We start from the raw sequence: 21,110 nt of genomic DNA, 5'->3' as shown, positions 1-21,110 counted from the left end.
TTGCTAAATCTCATCCTAGTATTTGCAGCCAACCTGAGAACATAGAATGCAGAGCCAAAGAATTACCAAATGCTCCTTTAAATATGTTGGGTCAAAATGTTACATGTGATCCTGGGGTCGGACTGATTTGCAACAACAAGGATCAAGAAGGACCACCAATATGCTACAACTATGAGATCAGAGTCAATTGTTGTATTTGTATTACACCTACCCCTACATCAACCCCTACTACTACCCCATCAACTACTACAGTTACAACTACACCCCCAACATCAACCCCTACTACTACCCCATCAGATACTACAGTTACAACTACAACATCACCCTGTCTGCCTGGTTGTCACTGGTCAGGTTGGATTGACACTCACTATCTCACAGAGGGACCAGACGGAGGAGATTTTGAAATTATAGAAAATATCGCTAAATCTCATCCTAGTATTTGCAGCCAACCTGAGAACATAGAATGCAGAGCCAAGGAATTACCAAATGCTCCTTTAAATATGTTGGGTCAAAATGTTACATGTGATCCTGGGGTCGGACTGATTTGCAACAACAAGGATCAAGAAGGACCACCAATATGCTACAACTATGAGATCAGAGTCAATTGTTGTATTTGTATTACACCTACCCCTACATCAACCCCTACTACTACCCCATCAACTACTACAGTTACAACTACAACCCCTACACCAACCCCTACTACAACCCCATCAACTACTACAGTTACAACTACAACCCCAACATCAACCCCTACTACTACCCCATCAACTACTACAGTTACAACTACAACCCCTACATCAACCCCTACTACTACCCCATCAACTACTACTACAGTAACAACTACAACCCCAACATCTACCCCTTCTACTACCCCATCAACTACTACAGTAACAATTACAACCCCTACATCAACCCCTACTACTACCCCATCAACTACCACAGAAACAACTACACCCCCAACATCAACCCCTACTACTACCCCATCAACTACTACAGTTACAACTACAACCCCTACATCAACCCCTACTACTACCCCATCAACTACTACAGTTACAACTACAACCCCTACATCAACCCCTACTACTACCCCATCAACTACTACAGTTACAACTACAACCCCTACATCAACCACTACTACAGTAACAACTACACCCCCAACATCAACCCCATCAACTACTATTACTTCAACAATTATAACTCCAATAACAACTGCCTCTCCTGCTACTTCTACCACATCCCCGACAACCACTTCCACAGCTCCGCCCAAAGACTGTATCAATATTTATCCGCAAAGAAAGGTAATACACATTTTACTGAAGAGTTGTATTAGTTGTTGTAGAGATGTAGAGTTTATTTTTACTTATTGGACTGAACCATACTTTTCCACTTCAGAATGGTGAGTCTTGGAAGCCAAACAACTGCTCAACTGATACGTGTGTGAATGGTACAATTATACAAAAATATGTGGAGTGTGGGAATGTTGACAGACCTACGTGTGTAAATGGATACCCACCAGCGAAGGTCTACGACGAGTCCGGTTGCTGTTTTCACTATCAATGTCAATGTAAGTTAAAAAACAAAAGTTACATTATTTTGACTAATCTGCATCCACTCCTACCAAAATCTTTTCTTACCGGTATTGATGAGTAATGGATTTGTCTTTTTTCCTGTCGTCTCTCAGGTGTTTGCAATGGATGGGGAGATCCTCATTACGTCACATTTGATGGACAATATTACAGTTTCCAAGAAAATTGCACCTATGTTTTGGTTAAAGAAATTGTTCCTCGATATAACTTCAGGATTGAGATTGACAACTACAACTGTGACAAATCTGGACTCGTGACCTGTCCTCGGTCTCTGTTTGTCTACTACAAGTCCTATACAATTGTTCTCACTCCTATCAACACGGAAACAACAACTAGTTTGGTAATTCTAACTATGCTATGTAAGAGAGACTGGGGAACAAAGTTAAATGAGGTTTCGTTCTTTCAAATCTCCATTCACTTTTTCTTTTTTATCGACAGCTGTTCTTTTGGGGGGTGCATAAAGTTGCAACAGTTGGATAACTTATAGTAGTGTATATTCACTGGTTATTGTATATTCATTGGTTTTGAATTCATCCAAGTATGTTTTCAATTAATTTTCATAATTTTTTCCCAACAAAGACAGTTTTACACTTACAGTATCTCACAAAAGTGAGTACACCCCTCACATTTTTGTAAATATTTGAGTATATCTTTTCATGTGACAAGACTGAAGAAATGACACTTTGCTACAATGTAAAGTAGTGAGTGTACAGCTTGTATAACAGTGTACATTTGCTGTCCCTTCAAAATAACTAGATAACAGTTTAGACATTAATGGCACACAGCCATTAATGTCTAAACTGCTGGCAACAAAAGTGAGTACACCCCAAGTGAAAATGTCCAAATTGGGCCCAATTAGCCATTATGAAACAAAGCTGCAGCAAGGTGGTCAAGACCATACAGCGGTTTAACAGGACAGGTTCCACTCAGAACAGACCTCGCCATGGTCGACCAATGAAGTTGAGTGCACGGGCTCAGCGTCATATCCAGAGGTTGTCTTTGGGAAATAGACGTATGAGTGCTGCCAGCATTGCTGCAGAGGTTGAAGGGGTGGGGGGTCAGCCTGTCAGTGCTCAGACCATACACCGCACACTGCATCAAATTGGTCTGCATGGCTGTCGTCCCAGAAGGAAGCCTCTTCTAAAGAGGATGCACAAGAAAGCCCGCTAACAGTTTGCTGAAGACAAGAAGATTAAGGACATGGATTACCGGAACCATGTCCTGTGATCTGATGAGACCAAGATAAACTTATTTGGTTCAGATGGTGTCAAGCGTGTGTGGTGGCAACCAGGTTAGGAGTACAAAGACAAGTGTCTTGCTTACAAGTCAAGCATGGTGGTGGGAGTGTCATGGTCTGGGGCTGCATGAGTGCTGCCAGCACTGGGGAGCTACAGTTCATTGAGGGAACCATGAATGCCAACATGTACTTTGACATACTGAAGCAGAGCATGATCCCCTCCCTTCAGAGACTGGGCCGCAGGGCAGTATTCCAACATGATAATGACCCCAAATACACCTCCAACGTATCCAGACGACCACTGCCTTGCTAAAGAAGCTGAGGGTAAAGGTGATGGACTGGCCAAGCATGTTTCCAGACCTAAACCCTATTGAGCACCTGTGGGGCATCCTCAAACGGAAGGCGGAGGAGCGCAAGGTCTTTGACATCCACCAGCTCCCTGATGTCATCATGGAGGAGTGGAAGAGGACTCCAGTGGCAACCTGTGAAGCTCTGGTGAACTCCATGCCCAAGAGGGTTAAGGTAGTGCTGGAAAATGTTGATGGCCACACAAAATATTGACACTTTGGGCCCAATTTGGATATTTTCACTTAGGGGTGTACTCACTTTTGTTGCCAGCAGTTTAGACATTAATGGTTGTGTGTTGTGTTATTTTGAGGGGACAGCAAATATACACTATTATACAAACTGTACACTCACTACTTTACATTGTAGCAAGTGTCATTTCATCAGTGATGGGTGTACTCACTTTTGTGAGATACTGTAAGTATTACATTTAACCCTGTAACAATTGTAACATTTCACTTCAATTATGCTGTGTGACTAAATGTTACACTCTGTAACTGTATATCCTTACAATGTAGACACAATTTGGATTGGTAGCTGAGCATTTGTTTAAAATATATTCCAAACATAATGAAAATATTATTTGCATGATTGGCAAAAACCTAAATGTTTCTTTGTTCCCTGGTCTTCCTACAGTCTTCAGCTACAGTAGTTACTTTTTTTGCAATACACCCTCTCCTACACACACAGGTTACATTTTGAATAAACCCTTTGTTGGTGCCATCATAGCAACAAAAGTAGCTTTAAGGGAACTAAAACATTTGTGACAATTCAAGAATTCCACTTTCAGTTTAAATTAAATCAAGAGACAAACTAGTGCCTTTGTGAATAAAATGTCCCCTGTTCTGGACACCGTTCGGATCTAATCTACAGTAATGTTTCATTGTAAAGTTATTCTGTTCTCTAGTGCCTCTCATAATGTCACAGTATATTTTCTTCATTACTCACCAGGTTACCATCAATGGTAAGCAGGTCTTCCCCACTTATTCTAATGAAGACCTCATGATCACCAGCACTGGTGTCCAGTTACTGTTGAAGATCCCAGCCATTAAGGCAGAAGTGATGTTCAGGAGTATTCAGTTCAGCGTTTCCCTGCCTTACTCCCTTTTCCACAGCAACACAGAGGGACAGTGTGGTAAGTATGCTGGATATATGGTCTTTAGTACTTCATTTTGACCAGTTGTGCATGTAGGGAACAGGGTTCAATTGAAGATACATTAAGTTGACAAAACACAAATTAATCATACTCACATGGTTGCATGAGTGGCTTGCTCAAGGTCACGCCACAGCATTTCAGTAGGGTTGACGTCAGGGCTCTTACTTGGCCAACCTAAGATTAACATTCTCTGCTGGTGAAGTTAGTCTGTTGTAGATAATTTGCTTTTGTGCTTTGGGTTATTGTCGTGGCGCATGACAAAACCTCTTTTCAGCTTCAGATGACGGACTGTTACCTTGATATTCTCCTGTAATGTTTTCCACAGTTATAGCAAGCCATTCTGGCGTTGGGGCTTCAAAGCAGCCCCAAACCATGATCCTCCCTCCACCATGCTTCACAGTTGCAATGAGATTTTGGTTTGCTATGTGGTTATTATACAGCATGCCCTTGCTGTGGTCCTTGCTGAATGACCAATCCTAGGTAGAGTAGAAGTGGCACTGAGTTTTCACCATTTGTTCACAATCTTTCTGTAGACAAGTCTTTGGAAATGCTTTTTTTTGGCTTTTCCACCCTTTTGAACCTCAACAACTCTATTCCTGAGGTCTTCTGATATTTATTTTGATAGTCATATTCCACTTTAACCCCCTTTTTCTCCCCCAATTTTACAAGTATACAATTCCACTGTACAGCCTTGTCACCCTGCATGTTTGGGAGAGTCAGAGATATGCTTTCTCTGAGACCTGTCCGAACAGCTGGTCTGCTATTTTAACCTTAACCAGGAAGTCAATCTCATCCAACAGGTGTGATGGTAATTCCATCGATCGATGGACTCTTAAAGGAATAAGAAACAGAGACGAAATACTCTCGGCACATTCTAACAGTTTTATTAATATTTGCAATTATGAGAGACGCGTCAAACGCTTACATACATAATCATCCGAGGAGTCTCTAACTCCATACATGAACAATCCGTATTTATTTCAAATGTTAGAAGGGGTGTGGTAAGTTGTTGCCCATCTGTCTTGTGTAACATTTACCCAAAGGGCGGGCTGTCCCCCCACCTTATCCTTCTCAAATCCTGAGGAGACACAATGTCTGGATAATCAACAGAGACACTAAAGGGTTATACAGATTTACGAGTAACCCTCTAATCCACCGGTGCTGGTCAAGGATGTCTCCTAATCAAACACCAGATCCCTCTCGGCATCTTTAACTAGTTACTCATTTATACATGCATAGGACCAAGAATACATCAGTTCAAGATATCCATAACACAGGTCAGAGGAAAGCCTTGCCTACATTGCCTAATTCATAGCCAGGTTAGTGGCTCCCGCCCCGCCAGAGACGTTTCTGGAACGCAGTGGCACAAGGCTATCCCCTATGACGATTATCTCCCCCCAGACAACACCAGCCCAATATGCACCGGACCCCCCCAGCCACAGTGGCAGTGGCACCCCCGGGGCTTGAACCCAAGGCCATAGCAATGCAATAGACCACTGCACCACTGGGAGGTCTGACTTTATTTTGCCAGGGCACCCCTAACCCACACCTGTCATGGAACACCCGACTTCATCTTCCTACTTAAGTCATTATCCAGGAGGTTCATACTTTCTCCGGCCTGAGCTGTTTGTGTTTGACCAGTGTGTTCACTGAAGACATGTACATATATGTGTGTGTTCATGATTAAAACACACTGTATTTATCCACTGTAGTGGATGAAGATCAGTCCATTAATACACGTTCTTACAAAGGGTAAAACCTTCTAATGCAGCTGTACATACAGTGGAGAGAACAAGTATTTGATACACTGACGATTTTGCAGGTTTTCCCACTTACAAAGCATGTAGAAGTCTATCATTTATCATAGGTACTCTTCAACTGTGAGTAACGGAATCTAAAACAAAAATCCAGAGGCCAGCGTATCAAACACACCTGTTGGATGAGATTGACTTCCTGGTTAAGGTATCAAACGTATCCACATAGTCATTGAATCAAGAACAAGTAGCACCTTAATTAATATTCAAAATGATTTGTATTGCATATTATTATGTTTTGTGCCAATGAATAGAACATTACACATGTATGAGTAACAACACTGCACCTATTCAATGAAACCTTAGCAGTTAAATATTATAGTATTTCTAGTGAGAAAGTTCACTGTCATCCACAACCTAAACAGGCATCTCAAGTGTAACTGCTCTGTTAAACTGACAGGGTGGGGGGGGGCATTTATGATGTCTGTGGATCACTAAAATAAGGACTGTGATCTCACTTAATCAGAACCATTATATGTACATTTGGGAGGCTAGCTTAAGTTAGCAGTATGGCCTTTTATCACTTGGGCCGGTTGAGATATCTTCTGAAATATCCTATACAAGATAGTAACTAATGTATTCTGGGGTTTTCCAAGCAAACATGCAAATATAATTTCAAATTGAATGTGATTGTTTTTTGACATGAAATTAACTTTTGTTTTCCTCATTCCTGCATGTATTCTATATTTATAAAAGGCACTTGTGACAATAATAGGAAAAACGACTGCAGATCTCCAAACGGTCAGATCGCTCCGTGTCCTGACACGGCCCATCGGTGGCAGATTCCTGATGCCAATAAAACCTATTGTAAACCTGGCCCGCCCCCACCACCACCCCCTACAACACCCCCCTGCCAGCCAGACAGGACAAAGATCTGTGACATCATCATGAGCCAGTAAGACCTCTTCTTATTTTTCTAACTTAATATAACTGAAAGGTACACTAATATTCGACTACACGTACTGTTTACCAAACAGGGAGTTTTTATAGGTTATTGTTGTTATACTGAGCACTATTGAATTCCGCCCTGCTTCACAAAGCCCATGCTGGGCGTACGATGGTTGATATTTCAAGGTGATCCGCCCTGACATGTTGTTTGGCCCAGCATGGTTCGGCCCTGTTGTATTTTAATTTAAATGCTTTTTATTTGGAAGGGTCTTCAAATCATGCCATGACGTGATCCCACCGAAACCTTTCTTTGAGGCCTGCAAATACGATGTCTGCCACATGACAAATAAGACGATCGGCTGCTCCAGCCTGGAGGCCTACGCCCAAACGTGTGTGGAACATAGCGTCTGCATTGACTGGAGGGGATCAACTAACGGACTATGTGGTAGGAGGGAACTTTGTGCTAAATATACGTTTTGGGTCCCAAGTAGCACTGTATTCCCTCCCCAGTGCAATGCTCCTCAATCAATCAATCAAATTTATTTATAAAGCCCTTTTTACAACAGCAGTTGTCACAAAGTGCTTTTAGAGAGACACCCGGCCTTAAACCCCAAGGCGCAAACAACAGTAGTGTTGAATTTCCTCACAAGGCTGCTACAATATGTAGGGTGTAAGAATAGGGTTTAATTTGTGTAGAGAATAGGGTTTAATTTGTGTAGAGAATAGGGTTTAATTTGGGACTCAGACATGATATATTTCATGATCATGATTCATCTGTATTTTGACAGCCGTGTTTAAAAATCGTGTACCTCACATTTGTCATTTTTCTTTCCACCTTTACAATATTGCAGCATATAAATGCCCTAAACCCAAAGTGTATAAAGCATGTGGCACGGCTATCCAGCCAACTTGCAATTCAAGGTATCCATCTTCTTTTTAAGACCCTAAATTAAAATACATACATCACCTACATTCTGTTTTAGTCTGGCAGTGTGGTTGATAGTTGGTGGCTAATCTGTATACATTGTCGTTGTTTTTTTACATCACAGATACAATGAGAAGTACATACAGCCATGCGAGGGAATTCCATCAGACAAAAAATTTGTGTGTGATGAAGTCAGGGAGGGCTGTTTCTGCCCTGAGGGAACCATCTTGTTCAACACATACTCTGGCACCTGTGTTAAAAACTGTGGTAAGGATAGTTTTTGCCCGTTGAACTGAATGTTCTGATAGGGACGATAAAATCAAAGCGATTAAGACTTTGACATCACATTCGATTGCGACACGGTCTGAGAAATACGTTGTTTTAATATGTGTTTCAAAGTACCGCCATGTACACCATAGTAAAGATCTGGTCTTCTTTTAAAGGATGCACGGGACCTGATGGCACCAATAAACAGGTACTGTAGAGGTGATCAGCTAACTTGGAAGAATCATGCCTCAGTGTATTTGCATTTAACCAACGACTGGTTATGGCTGTCTTTATCTTGTATTTCTGTCCTCCAAATGTTTTTGTATAGAACCGCAAAACTTATTTCCATCAGTTTACTAGTTTCAGTCAAGTTTTTTGATTGCACACACAGACTGGCCCAATATAATGCAGAGTGCAGATGACTGCTAGTGTTGCAGGGCTCATAACAGGGAATCACAGACAATCAACAAATACAATACAACATACATTTAAATTAACAGTGTTGCAGATAATTATTTTCCAATTTACAGGTTTGAAGGTTTTGTCCACTTGATTCTAATTTCTCAAATATAAGTACTCCAGGAAACCAATACTTTAATTCTAATAGTTTTTTACAAGCTTGTAGGTGATAAAGTACACTCTCATGTGCAAATTCCTTGGCATGACAAAGAAATACATTTTGAGGGGTCCCTTATATTTCTTCCAACATCTAGTTCTCATCTTAATGCTACAACTCCTAGGAACATAGGAGACATACAGTGGGGAGAACAAGTATTTGATACACTGCCGATTTTTCAGGTTTTCCCACTTACAAATCATGTAGAATGTAATTTTTATCATAGGTACTCTTCAACTGTGAGTGACGGAATCTAATGCTCTTACTTAGGGAAGGAGGTTGTTGGCCAAGATCTCGCGATACATGGCCCCATCTATCCTCCCTTCAATACGGTGCAGTCGTCCTGTCCTTTTTACAGAAAAGCATTCCCAAAGAATGATGTTTCCACCTCCATGCTTCACGGTTGGGATGGTGTTCTTGGGGTTGTATTTATTCTTCTTCTTCCTCCAAAAAGACAATGACAGGGACAGCAACGGGCCCCCCAAACCAGGTACTCCGCAGGTGTGGACCAGGACCTCATCTCCTCCTAAAATTTTAAACTGGAGGAGACTGAGAAAAGTTAGAAAGTGCATTCCTCATATCCCCCAGCACAATAATATAGCAGCGTAACACCTTGGAATTGAGACGGGGGGGTCCGGCGACACTGTGGCCCTACCAGGGGGAGGCCCCGGACAGGGCCCAACAGGTAGGAAATCAATCCACCCACATTGCCAGGCTTCAACCAAAGGGACACCCACCAACCGCAACCCCCCTGAAACAGGTGCAGTTAATACAGGTAGTGAGTTGAGAACTGGAGGGCTTCTTAAAAAAAACTAACAGGTCTGTGAGAGCCGGAATTCTTACTGGTTGTTAGGTGATCAAATACTTATGTCATGCAATAAAATGCTAATTAATTATTTAAAAATCATACAATGTGATTTTCTGGATTTTGGTTTTAGATTCCTTCTCTCACAGTTGAAGTGTACCTATGATAAAAATTACAGACCTCTACATGCTTTTTAAGTGGGAAAACCTGCAAAATAGACAGTGTATCAAATACTTGTTCTCCTCACTGTAAGCTAAATAACAACCATATATGGGCCTGGGGCCAAATGGAGAAAAGGGTAGAGTTCTGACAGAGAGGGGAACAAGGCACAGCTGGAGTTGGTCCCAAGTCCCCATTATGTCCTAGACCCGTTTCCACAAATCCCCAAAAAAGTATCCAGTATGTGTAACATATACACAAACCTACATATTTAGTAAAACAATTCATGCAAATATAATATTTGTGCATCATTAATATGGAATTGATATATACATAATTAATAAATTTTCCACAACAGAATGAGAAACAGAAGATAATATTTACAGATTAAGCGTTTTTTTTTTTCTTTAAGTTGGTGTAGAGGTTTTTACCATGCGCCAATCTGCCAGGACCTCCCCCAGGTCAGCTGGCCCGTCGTTGTAAGTGGTCTGGTCCACCACAGCCGAGTTGCCAGCTACCTGGATGTCGGAGCAAGTTTAGGACGGGACTCAGCACATATCCCTGCGGGATCCCCTGTCTTGAGAAGCTTTGTGGTGGAGATATTGCTTCATACAATCACCAGCTGGGGCAGTTTTGTCTGGAAGCCCCTGATCCAATTGTATTTTTGTACTAGCCCCCCAGTTGGGGAATCAAAGACAATCCTGGCATTGCAAACGCCATGCTCCTGGAGGCCTGGATACATATTCTTAAATGCAATCATGTGTACTTAATAAAGCCCTTTATTTACCAGCAGTTTTTAGACCTCTGCAGATGCCCTGCCTAAAACCCCAGAGAGCAAGCAAATAGAAGCAAAAGCATAGTGGCTAGAAACAACTCAGCAGAAGGCAGAAACCCTGAGAACAAACCTAGAGAGGAAACAGGCCCTGGGGAGTGATCAATCCTCTCATCATTTTGAAATCTAACAATGTTGTGTTTGTTCCCCCCCCACATAGCCTGGTGATACATGGCGGAGTAACTGCCTTGAGTGTGAATGTAACAATGACACAATGAGTGTCCAGTGTAGGCCAGTGGTATGTCCAACACAACAAGTTGTTACTTGTAAGGAGGTTGGTGAGGTGCTGGTCAAGGATACAGTGGACTGCTGTCAGAAAAACAAATGTGGTGAGTAGAGACAGGATTTCAACAATCTATTTGGCATATGACAGAGTACTAGGAGTGGAATGATAGCACAAAACAGGTGTGGATTACTAGCTAGCCAAAAAAATGTATCAAGCAAAAAATCTAGTTCATAAAAATAAAACCCCAAGTGCACCAGTGGTCTTGAAGCCAGCAGAGTACTAGCTCATTTCCCCTACTGTTGATTACAATACTGTTGATTAACATACTTTCACTTTATTGGTAATACTTTTTTAGTTGTTTATCTGTCCTATAGCACTGACTTTGATCATAATGACTTTGAGTAAAATGTTACTTAATATTCCAGAGTTGTGACAACATCACCTAGGAGTTTCTTAGGATATCGTTTTTTTACGCTACAATAGTTAGATTTTTATGTACGTAAGACTTCATGCCAGATTTTTGTCAATTAATCAACTGTAAGCTGCTGTGGGTGTGACCGTGTGATAACCACTGGAAGAGATTCTAAAATACCCCGCCCCTTTATCCCACAGTGTGTGATGTGAGTGGCTGTCCAGAACCACCCCTCTGCCCACTAGGAACTGAGTTAAAAACTTCAAAGGGAAGTTGCTGCCTGACTTACACCTGCGGTAAGACTTCTGACTATTATGATGGACTTATAATATAGGGGCCTGCATGCACAAATGCCATACATTTATTTTGATTATCCTGTTGTTACATTACTTTCCATGAACATTAGGGCATGCATACTTAGGTTACTTAGGTAGATTAGCTTTAAAAATGCTTGCAAAATTTGTAATTTCCAAATTTGACGTACAAGATAATGTATGAACCCACCTACAAGCAATTTCTGACATATATTGATTATGCACATAGAATTTAATAATCATGCATATTTCATTTAATTGATAGAATGAAACTTTTGAGTGCCAGGAAATTGTACATTAAAATAAACATGTACTCTGGTCATGCTTTTGACAGTGACTTAATGGTCCCCAGAAAGGAGAGTTTTGGGAACCACTAACCTACTCTGATTAAAATGGCTGTTCAGAGCTGTTAGTGATTGACGCTTTTGTTGTCTGTCCACTCAGTTCCCAAACCTGTGTGTGTCTTCAACAACAAGGAATATCAGGTGAGGAATTGTGTTTTAATTTTTTTATTATAACTGCAGAAAGCAACACACTGTGGCAGGTTTTCATGAAATAAACAAATTGCTTATTCAAAATCGGTGGCAAAGCACATGAAAGGGCCGTTTTGTGAAGACAAGATTTCCAAAAAAGTTTCCAAAAAGGTTGGGACACTGTGTAAAATGTAAATACAGAATGCAAATAATTTAAACCCTATATTCAATTTAATTTAGTACAGAGACAACATCAAATGTTGAAACTGAAATGTTATTGTCTCTTGAAAAATAAATGCCCACTTTGAATTTGAGGTCAGCAACATTGTTTCAAAACAGCTGGGACAGGAGCAACCAAAGACTGGAAAAGTGTTGTAATGCAAAAAAACTGGTGGAATATCTCATAACTATTTAAGTTAATTGACAACAGGTCAGTAACATGATTTGGTATAAAAAGAGCATCCCAGAGAGGCTGAGAAGGCCTTCAGAAGTGATGATGGGAGGGGTTCACCACTCTGAAAGACTGTGCGGGCAAATAATGCACCAATTTAAGAATGTTTCTCTACGTAAAATTGCAAAGAGTTTGTGGAACGTCTACTGTACATAACGTCATTAAAAGATTTAGAGAATCAGGAGAAATCTCTCTATGTAAGGGACAAGGCCAAAAACCAATATTGGATGGCCAGGATCTTTGGGCCCTCTGTTGGCACTGAATAAAAACAGACACGATATTGTAGTGGACATCTCTTCATGGGCTCAGGAACAATTCCATAAACCATTGTCTGGGAACACAGTACGTCACTGCATCCACAAATGCAAGGCAAAACTCGAATTGCAAAGAAGAAACCAGATATAAACTAGATTCAGAAATGCGGCCACCTTCTCTAGGCACGAGTTCATTTAAGATGGACTGAGACGAAGTGAAAAACTGTCCTGTGGTCTGATGAATCAAAATCTGAAATTATTTTTGGGAATCATGGAAGACTTGTCCTTCAGGCTATAGAGGAGAGGGACCATCCAGCTTGTTATAAGCATACAGTTCAAATAGCCAGCATCTGTGATGTATGGGGGTGCATTAGTACACATGGCATGGGTGACTTGCACATCTGCAAAGGCACAGTTAATGCTGAACAATATATACAGGTTTTGGAGCAACATATACTGCCATCCAGACAATGTCTTTTTTTTGGAAAGGCTTTCTTATGTCAGCAAGACAATTACAAAACACATTTTGTACATATTACAACAGCATGGCTCTGTAATAAAATAGTCTAGGTGCTTAACTGGCAGTCAAGACCTGTCATCCATTGAAAAAATGTGGCACATTATGAAACAAAAAACATTTTTTTAAGAAATGCCCTGAAGGAAATAATGAAGGTAATAAATGTTGGTTAAGGTTTGGATTTAAAATAAGAACAGGGTCTAGTTACAAAAACAATGTATAAATAATGTAATCTGTAATGAGACCTAAGTGTTAATGTATCAATCGCAGCCTAGTCATTTAATGTTCGTACTGCATATCCTTTAAAAACTTGTGTGATTTCGGCCTTAAAAATAAACAAATTGAAAAGCAACGATCATGCCAAAGCATGAAATGAATTCTCATCAAAACCTCATTAGACATGTTAATGTTTAAACAATACAGCGAAAACAATACCAAAACCAACAGTTGTTTTACCTGACTTGTATTTCATTTACATATACTTATTTTGTAAAATTAGTACTAAAACACAGATTTACCATTGTTTGATGATTGTCTGATGATCTAAATTATATTTTTAACTAAAGGTTTTATGTTTGTATAGTTATTTTATCAAATTAGTGTATTGGGTGTTTAGCAAAATCAGTCGTTTTGAGCCTTTGAAATGACTCCTTATGACTTATGGTGTAATGAACTGATTTTGATTTATTAACAAGTATTTAAGTTTTGTGAAAAATGTAGATACTTTATTCTTCTTTTTTGGGATATGACAGAAAATAAGCCTTGGGTAATTTTCCTGTTTATTAGATAAAGTGTGCAGCCATCTGGATGATCAAATTACTTATTTATTAATAGTTTATCAATTGTGCGTTAATTGTTATTTATTAAAGATATTATTATGTATGATTTTTACTCCACAGCTTGGGGATGTTTGGTCATCCCCTAGTAATTCCTGTGTGCAGTATAATTGCACAAACATAAAAGACAAGTTCATCCCTGTGGATTCCAAAATACAGTGTCCAGATTTCCGTCCAGAAGACTGCATCCCTGTAAGTACATGAGAGAACAGCTGAATGGAGGGTAGAAAATGAGCAGGAACTCTGCACTTAACCCTTTATCTTAACCCTTTGATTGGTTAAATCACTGAACATGTAAAATGTGTGTGTTATGCATCAATGTAAATTCATCATTACAGAAAACAAAAAATGTATTGTAATGTTGGACATTTTTACATATTAAGTATTTTAGTTCTACATTTTCATACTGTCCCCCCACCCACAATCCTGTTGTTGCAAGCACCATGCACTTTGAATCAATATCTACAGATCTGCACTTCACTTGGTTGTATCAAGTCATTATTAATTTACGCCCTAGTACACTGCATGCACAATTATTAGGCAAGTGAGTATTCTGATTGTATCATTATTTCTACGCACATTTTCTAACTCCAAACATGAATGCTCATTGGATTGAATCATTTTCAGGTGATATGTATTTGTGTAATGAGGGAAGGTGTGGCATCAGTGAATAACACCTTATATCAAGGTGTGCATAATTATAAGGCAGCTTCATGATCTCAGGTAAAATGGGCCAAAAAGGGATTTAACTGTTACTGAAAAGTCAAAAAGAAATAGCTAAAATATTGAGGCGTGACCACCGGACACTCAAAGGTTTTGTTGTGGAATATCAACTGGGGAGCAAAAAACGCATGGAAAAAAAAGACACATGAACTGCAGAAGACTTGAGAAGAATTAAACGTGAAGCTACCAGGAACCCATTATCCTCCAGTGCCGCCATATTCCAGAACTGCAACCGATGGGTGTCAGTATAGCCTCTTGTGTCTATCCTGAACAAATCCTCTTTTGCCATTGGCTGTGTTAACAGCTAATTGTCCATTCCTGAATGATATTGATTCAGTTAAACTGACTAATGTTTCTTACTAAAGTTTACCTCCACCACAAATAGCATCTATGCATCCTTCATGGTATAACAACATACTTTTTTCTTTCATTCATGAATGACATTGATACAATAACTATCAAGAAAGGTGACGACAACTAACCTTTTCATCAAGTTAAACGACGAGAAAATCGTGGAAATAAAATTAATGTTCAAACTTGAGTCTTCCACATGAGAGACACTGTCTTTCACCACAACACCACAGCATTATGCATTTCACCAGTCGCTAAACACTATTGAGCATTGTGTTAAACTGACTAACGTTTCTTATTAAGTTTACCTCCACCACAAATAGCGTCTGTGAACTGTTAGCTTTTGCCACAGGCTGTTTGAACAGCTAAATAGCCAGTAATAGGCTTTACCATTATCTACTAACTTCTTAGGAATAATCATAAGAATTGAGCAATTGCTAGCGAGACTGAAGATTAACTTTTCCATGCCAGAAACAGTCGCAATATAACCGTATACAGTTTTAGTTAAGGCTTACTATAACATAACTACTGTATGTTGTAGCCAGCAAATGTGTTTGTCTATCCTGACCCAAAACGCATGCACGGATGCGTACAGTCGCAATATAACCGTAAACTGTTTTATTTCAGGCTTACTATAATGTAGTCACTAGAGGTTTTAGCCAGCAAAGTTTTCGACTATACGGAATAATTCATAATGCGAGGAGTTCTACAAGGAGTTACGAACTCGGAACCTATAGTTCGCAGATCTGCTTCTCTAACCACTACACTATTTAACAAGGGGTACTCAGTCACTCAGTCAATAAACACGTGAGAGTTTAATTAGTTGCCTAATAATTCTGCACACCAATTGTAGCCTAATAATTCTGCATTCTTATGTATTCCCCTTGAGAAAGAACATTTTTCCTTTGTTTAACATTCAGGTTTGAGGTTCATTTACATTTTGGATTGATAAAGCATTGTGATTGTTCAACAATAAAATAAATCTTGAGAAATACTATTTGCCTAATAATTGTGCACCCAGTGTAAATAGTTCAGTAGACAGTAGATTGTTATAGACTAACTATTGAAATCTAAATTTGAACTGCATGCTGTACTTTGACATTACAGGGAACTGAGACAACTGATGCAAATGGCTGCTGTGTATCATGTAAGTCTTTTTTATGATTTCTTGATAAATAGTTATGATTAGTGTGAAATTGTATACAGCTGTATTCACAAACTTGTTTATGAATAATATCAAATCCAATGACCTCTTTTCAAAATAATGATACAGCAAATAAATTGTTTCTGTTTTTGTTTATAAGATTTATTACTAATTTACAAATGTAATGGTAATTTACTGGATTTTAATAGCCTGGAATGCAGAATCTGTTTTGAGCAAACATTCTACTTGTAAACAGTGTTGCTGGCAATGTTGCATATTAATTACAATTACTGTTTAATAATTCATTTATAATTATAATTTTGAATTTTAACCCAGTGATGAAATTCACATGAATTATCCCAGCAGTGTCATTGCCAGGGAGTGGAATTACTATAAAAAGACTGGCAAAAATGCTAATTTGTTTTACAAAGCCACCATTGATTTCCAGTTCAAATGTTTTTCAGGACTTATGTGATTGGCTGAGAGATTAATTATTGAAAAGAAAATCTGATTTGGACTGCCTGTATAAACGAAGCCTATATCCAGTAGGCTCAAGTGCTTTATAGGGTAAACTCACTTCTTCCTGACAAACTCTCTCCCAGGCACACCAAGTAACTGTTCAGTGACGAAGATCTTCACCTACATCCATGTCAATGACTGCAGGTCTGATGTACAAGTGGAGCTGGCAGCCTGTAGGGGAACCTGTAGAACATCTTCTATGTGAGTACAATATCTCTAAAAATGACAGACAGAAACACACTCAAAGATTTAAAAAAAATCCTGAAAATATTTAACTGATAAAATTGAAAAAAGAAATTACCAGGCTTTCCAGTTTTTATCATCTAAACAGGAAGCGCTATTTAAAGCATTATACAAGTGGAAACTTTAAATGGAGAAATATATTTATTTAAAGTTGTATTTGAAAAAAAATTATAACCTAAATGCTCTCCCAAAGTGACCACAGTAATTTAGGTTTGGGTAAGTATTGGGTAAACTAGACAATATCTAAACATTGAGCCTTGTATGCTAGTTGGCCAACTATTAAAATGTGTTAGGATTATTAGGCTAGACCGCAGAGATCCATTGGCAGACCTGCTTCGCCAAGATGTGACAGTCTGGTTAATTGTTAATTTATGTTTAAGCATTAAGTAAACAAGGCGTTTTCTTGTTTCACAAATTTGACCTTTATAGCTGTAATAAAATATATTAAATAAGTCAACAACACTTGCCTTGATTTGTTGGGGGTGCAGTAAACCTGCTGAATGACGGAGCAATCTACTTATGGAATCACCTCAACATTCTTCACTTGAACATTCTGCCTCTGTGGCAGTTATGTTAGTAAAACTTTGGGGAATTCTGAAAATCAACTACGTCTGCCAGTTACTTAAAAAGTTGGTTCCAATTTCATTTTATTGCATTTTAATGTTGCGTGTACAGTTTGGGTAAAACCAATCAGAATGGCCCATTGGGAAGGAGTTTATCTCCTTTTTCTTGTACAGTGAGAGGCATCTTGATGTGCAGCAACACCCCCTAGACAGGAAGTGTTTCAGATAAAAGCAAGGCAACTAAATGTTCGACATGTACATGGTGTTTTTTAATCCTGCAGAAATTCTGGGAGAACTCAGTTTGGAATTTACCCTGTTGACTCATGGCAGAATTGCTGTTTTTCCTAACAGTGCTGTTGGTGTTGTTCCGTTTGCTAGGTACTCTGCAGTGAAAATGGGCTTGATGCACTCCTGCTCCTGCTGTCGGGAGTTGTCGACCAGTGAGAGGCAAGTGGATATGGTCTGCTCTGACGGAAAGAAGACCTCTCATTCCTATACTTACATTGATAAGTGTGGCTGCAATGTGACTGAGTGTGACGACAAGCACTAATATTTTTTTCTTCAATCAACTGTCTTTTAAAATGATCGTAACCATTATTCTTACGTAAAGGGACAATCTGTAATTCAAACAAAAAAGCAATATTCAATATGAATGGTTGTAGCAGTCACAGACTGACCCTTTTAACTGTAGGACATATTAATCAACGAAAGGGTAACCCAGCGTATCTTTGATAATATTAAATTACTTTATTAACCTACATTTCTGCATTAATATAGACAATGTTTTGTCACTCTTTTTCTATGCAAACTTATTAAACGTATTCAAAGCATGAAGTCATGACCTTTCTGGTTTTCTTATCTGTTGTTTGCTGCATACATGTGTTAATTATGTGGAGTAATTATGGATTAGAGAAAACATAAATTATTGAAGATCCTACTTATCTGTTTTAGCACAAACTCTAGTGCAGGTCATTATACACCGCCCCCTATCATCTAACGACATGTGTCTGATCTCAACGCCAAACTCTGGTGTCCTTAGACAAGCCCATCTTTCCTAATATATTTTATGATTTGTTATTTCCTCAACACATAATTTAATGTGTGAACTTTTCATGTTTTATGTTCATCCATAAACTTTTCTTTTTGCCCCCATTTATCATGAGCTGAACTCAAAGATCTAAGACTTTCTCTATGTACACAAAAGGCCTATTTCTCTCAAATATTGTTCACAAACCTGTCTAAATCTGTGTTAGTGAGCACTTTGCCGAGATAATCCATCTGCCTCACAGGTGTGGCATATCATGATGTTGATTAGACAGCATGATTATTGCACAGGGGTGCCTTAAGATGGCCACAATAAAAGGCCACTCTAAAATGTGCAGTTTCACTGTATAGGTGGAGTCCGAGGGGGTCTGAAAACCAGTCAGTATCTGGTGTGACCACTATTTGCCTCAAGCAGTGCAACACATCTCCTTCGCGTGGAGTTGATCAGGTTGTTGATTGTGGCCTGTGGAATGTTGGTCCACTCCTCTTCAATGGCTGTGTGAAGTTGCTGGATATTGGCAGGACCTGGAACACGCTGTCGTACACGCCGATCCAGAGCATCCCAAACATGCTCAGTGGGTGATATGTCCGGTGAGTATGTTGGCCATGTAAGAACTGGGATGTTTTCAGCTTCCAGGAATTGTGTACAGATCCTTGCAACATGGGGCTGTGCATTATCATGCTGCAACATGAGCTGATGGTTGTGGGTGAATGGCACAACAATGGGCCTCAGGATCTCGTCACAGTATCTCTGTGCATTCAAAATGCCATCAATAAAATGCACCTGCGTTTGTTGTCCATAACACACGCCTGCCCATACCACAACCCTACCATGACCATGGGTCACTCGATCCACAACGTTGACATCAGCAAACCGCTCACCCACACAATGCCACAAACGTTGTCTGCCATCTGCCCCGTACAGTGAAAACCTGGATTCATCTAGAATGAGAACACCTCTCCAAAGTGCCAGACGCCATCGAATGTGAGCATTTGCCCACTCAAGTCGGTTATGATGACGAACTGCGGTCAGGTTGAGACGCCGATGAGCTTCCCTGAGACGGTTTCTGACAGATTGTGCAGAACTTCTTTGGTTATGCAAACTGATTGTTGCAGCAGCTGTCTGGGTGGCTGGTCTCAGACGATCAATCAATCAAATGTACAGTAGTGTTGAATTTCAGTGGCTAGGAAAAACTCCCTAAGAATGTCAAAGTTTAGGAAAAAACCTAGAGAGGACCCAGGCTCAAAGGGGTGACCAGTCCTCTTCTGGCTGTGTCGGGTGAACATATTAAGATTACAATTGTAATAATTAATAAATGCATGTGGGCTGAGTCCAGAGTCTATTTAAACCTAGTCCAGGTCGGAAGCATGACCAGGTGGACAAGGACAGGGACAACACGGGAGGGGGGAGGTGTCAGCACAGTGGCAGCTGAAATTGTCAGGTATCGTCTCGATCTGCAACTGTGATGGGAACACAGAGACAAAGTTCTCTTGGCACATTCTAACCGTTTTATTAACAATTATGCACATATGAGAGACGCGTCAACCGCTTACACACACATAATCGTCTGAGGAGTCTCTGACTCAAAACATGCACAATCTGTATTTATTACAATGAAAAGGGGTGTGGTAAGATGCTGTCCTATGTCAATAAAACACATTCCCTTTGTTATGTTACTACCTAAGCTTCACACAAAGGACAAGCTCTCCTTCCCCCCATAGATAACTTCTTCAATTCTAAGAGTTCTTACAGTATCTGGACAGACAATAGATGCCCCCTATGCAAATACCAGCTCTCCCACATTCCTTTACCTATCTAAACAATGGGACTCAAGTCCTTTAATCAGTAAGAAATGCATCAGGCTTCAGAAACTTCCCCAACAGCAACACAACCAGGAGGACTTTGGACAGGGACAGCAACGGGTCTTTCAAGCCCTGGTACTCCTCAGGTGTGGGCCAGGACCTGATGTCCTGATGTCCTAAGTTCAAAATGGGAGGAGACTGGGAAAATTCTGAAAATGCATTCCTCATATCAACAGGGATTTATAGTGGAGGAGGAGAACTTAGTGGAGAAGGAGAACTGACCCTACTCCCCCAGCACAATAATATAGCAGAGTAAGACTTTGGGACTGAGACAGGGTGGGTCCAGCAACACTGTGGCCCTATCTGGGGGAAGACCCGGACAGGGCCCAACAGGCCTGGAAATCAACAGGCAGGAAATCAATCCACCCACATTGCCAGGCATCAACCAAAGGGACACCCACCAACCGCAACCCCCCTGAATGAGGGCAGAGTATTGCCAGCAGAGTACAGCCCAATTTCACAAGTGCGCAACAGAGAGACAACAACCAGCCAGTAACTCTTCCCCTGAAAGGCATTGGAGGGAGGGCATCCCAGTGGCAATGAGATC

The 21,110-nt window shown here is 40.1% G+C and overlaps 1 protein-coding gene across 1 annotated transcript; it reads left to right on the top strand.

Moving 5' to 3' along the window:
- The first annotated feature begins 15 nt into the window (after positions 1-15).
- Positions 16-18,490, top strand: LOC109614629 (mucin-2). The gene is made up of 16 exons (XM_034288130.1): positions 16-1,298; positions 1,393-1,564; positions 1,682-1,926; positions 4,120-4,303; positions 6,835-7,033; positions 7,293-7,471; positions 7,878-7,947; positions 8,076-8,218; positions 8,395-8,426; positions 10,791-10,959; positions 11,469-11,564; positions 12,027-12,067; positions 14,177-14,305; positions 16,295-16,334; positions 16,934-17,051; positions 18,035-18,490. The coding sequence occupies exons 1-16, from the start codon at positions 84-86 to the stop codon at positions 18,204-18,206; spliced, it is 3,204 nt and encodes a 1,067-aa protein (XP_034144021.1). The 5' UTR covers positions 16-83; the 3' UTR covers positions 18,207-18,490.
- The last annotated feature ends 2,620 nt before the right edge of the window (positions 18,491-21,110 follow it).

Source organism: Esox lucius, chromosome 19 (assembly GCF_011004845.1).
Source record: "Esox lucius isolate fEsoLuc1 chromosome 19, fEsoLuc1.pri, whole genome shotgun sequence".
NCBI lineage: Eukaryota > Metazoa > Chordata > Actinopteri > Esociformes > Esocidae > Esox > Esox lucius.
This window is presented reverse-complemented; position numbering and strand designations above follow the sequence as displayed.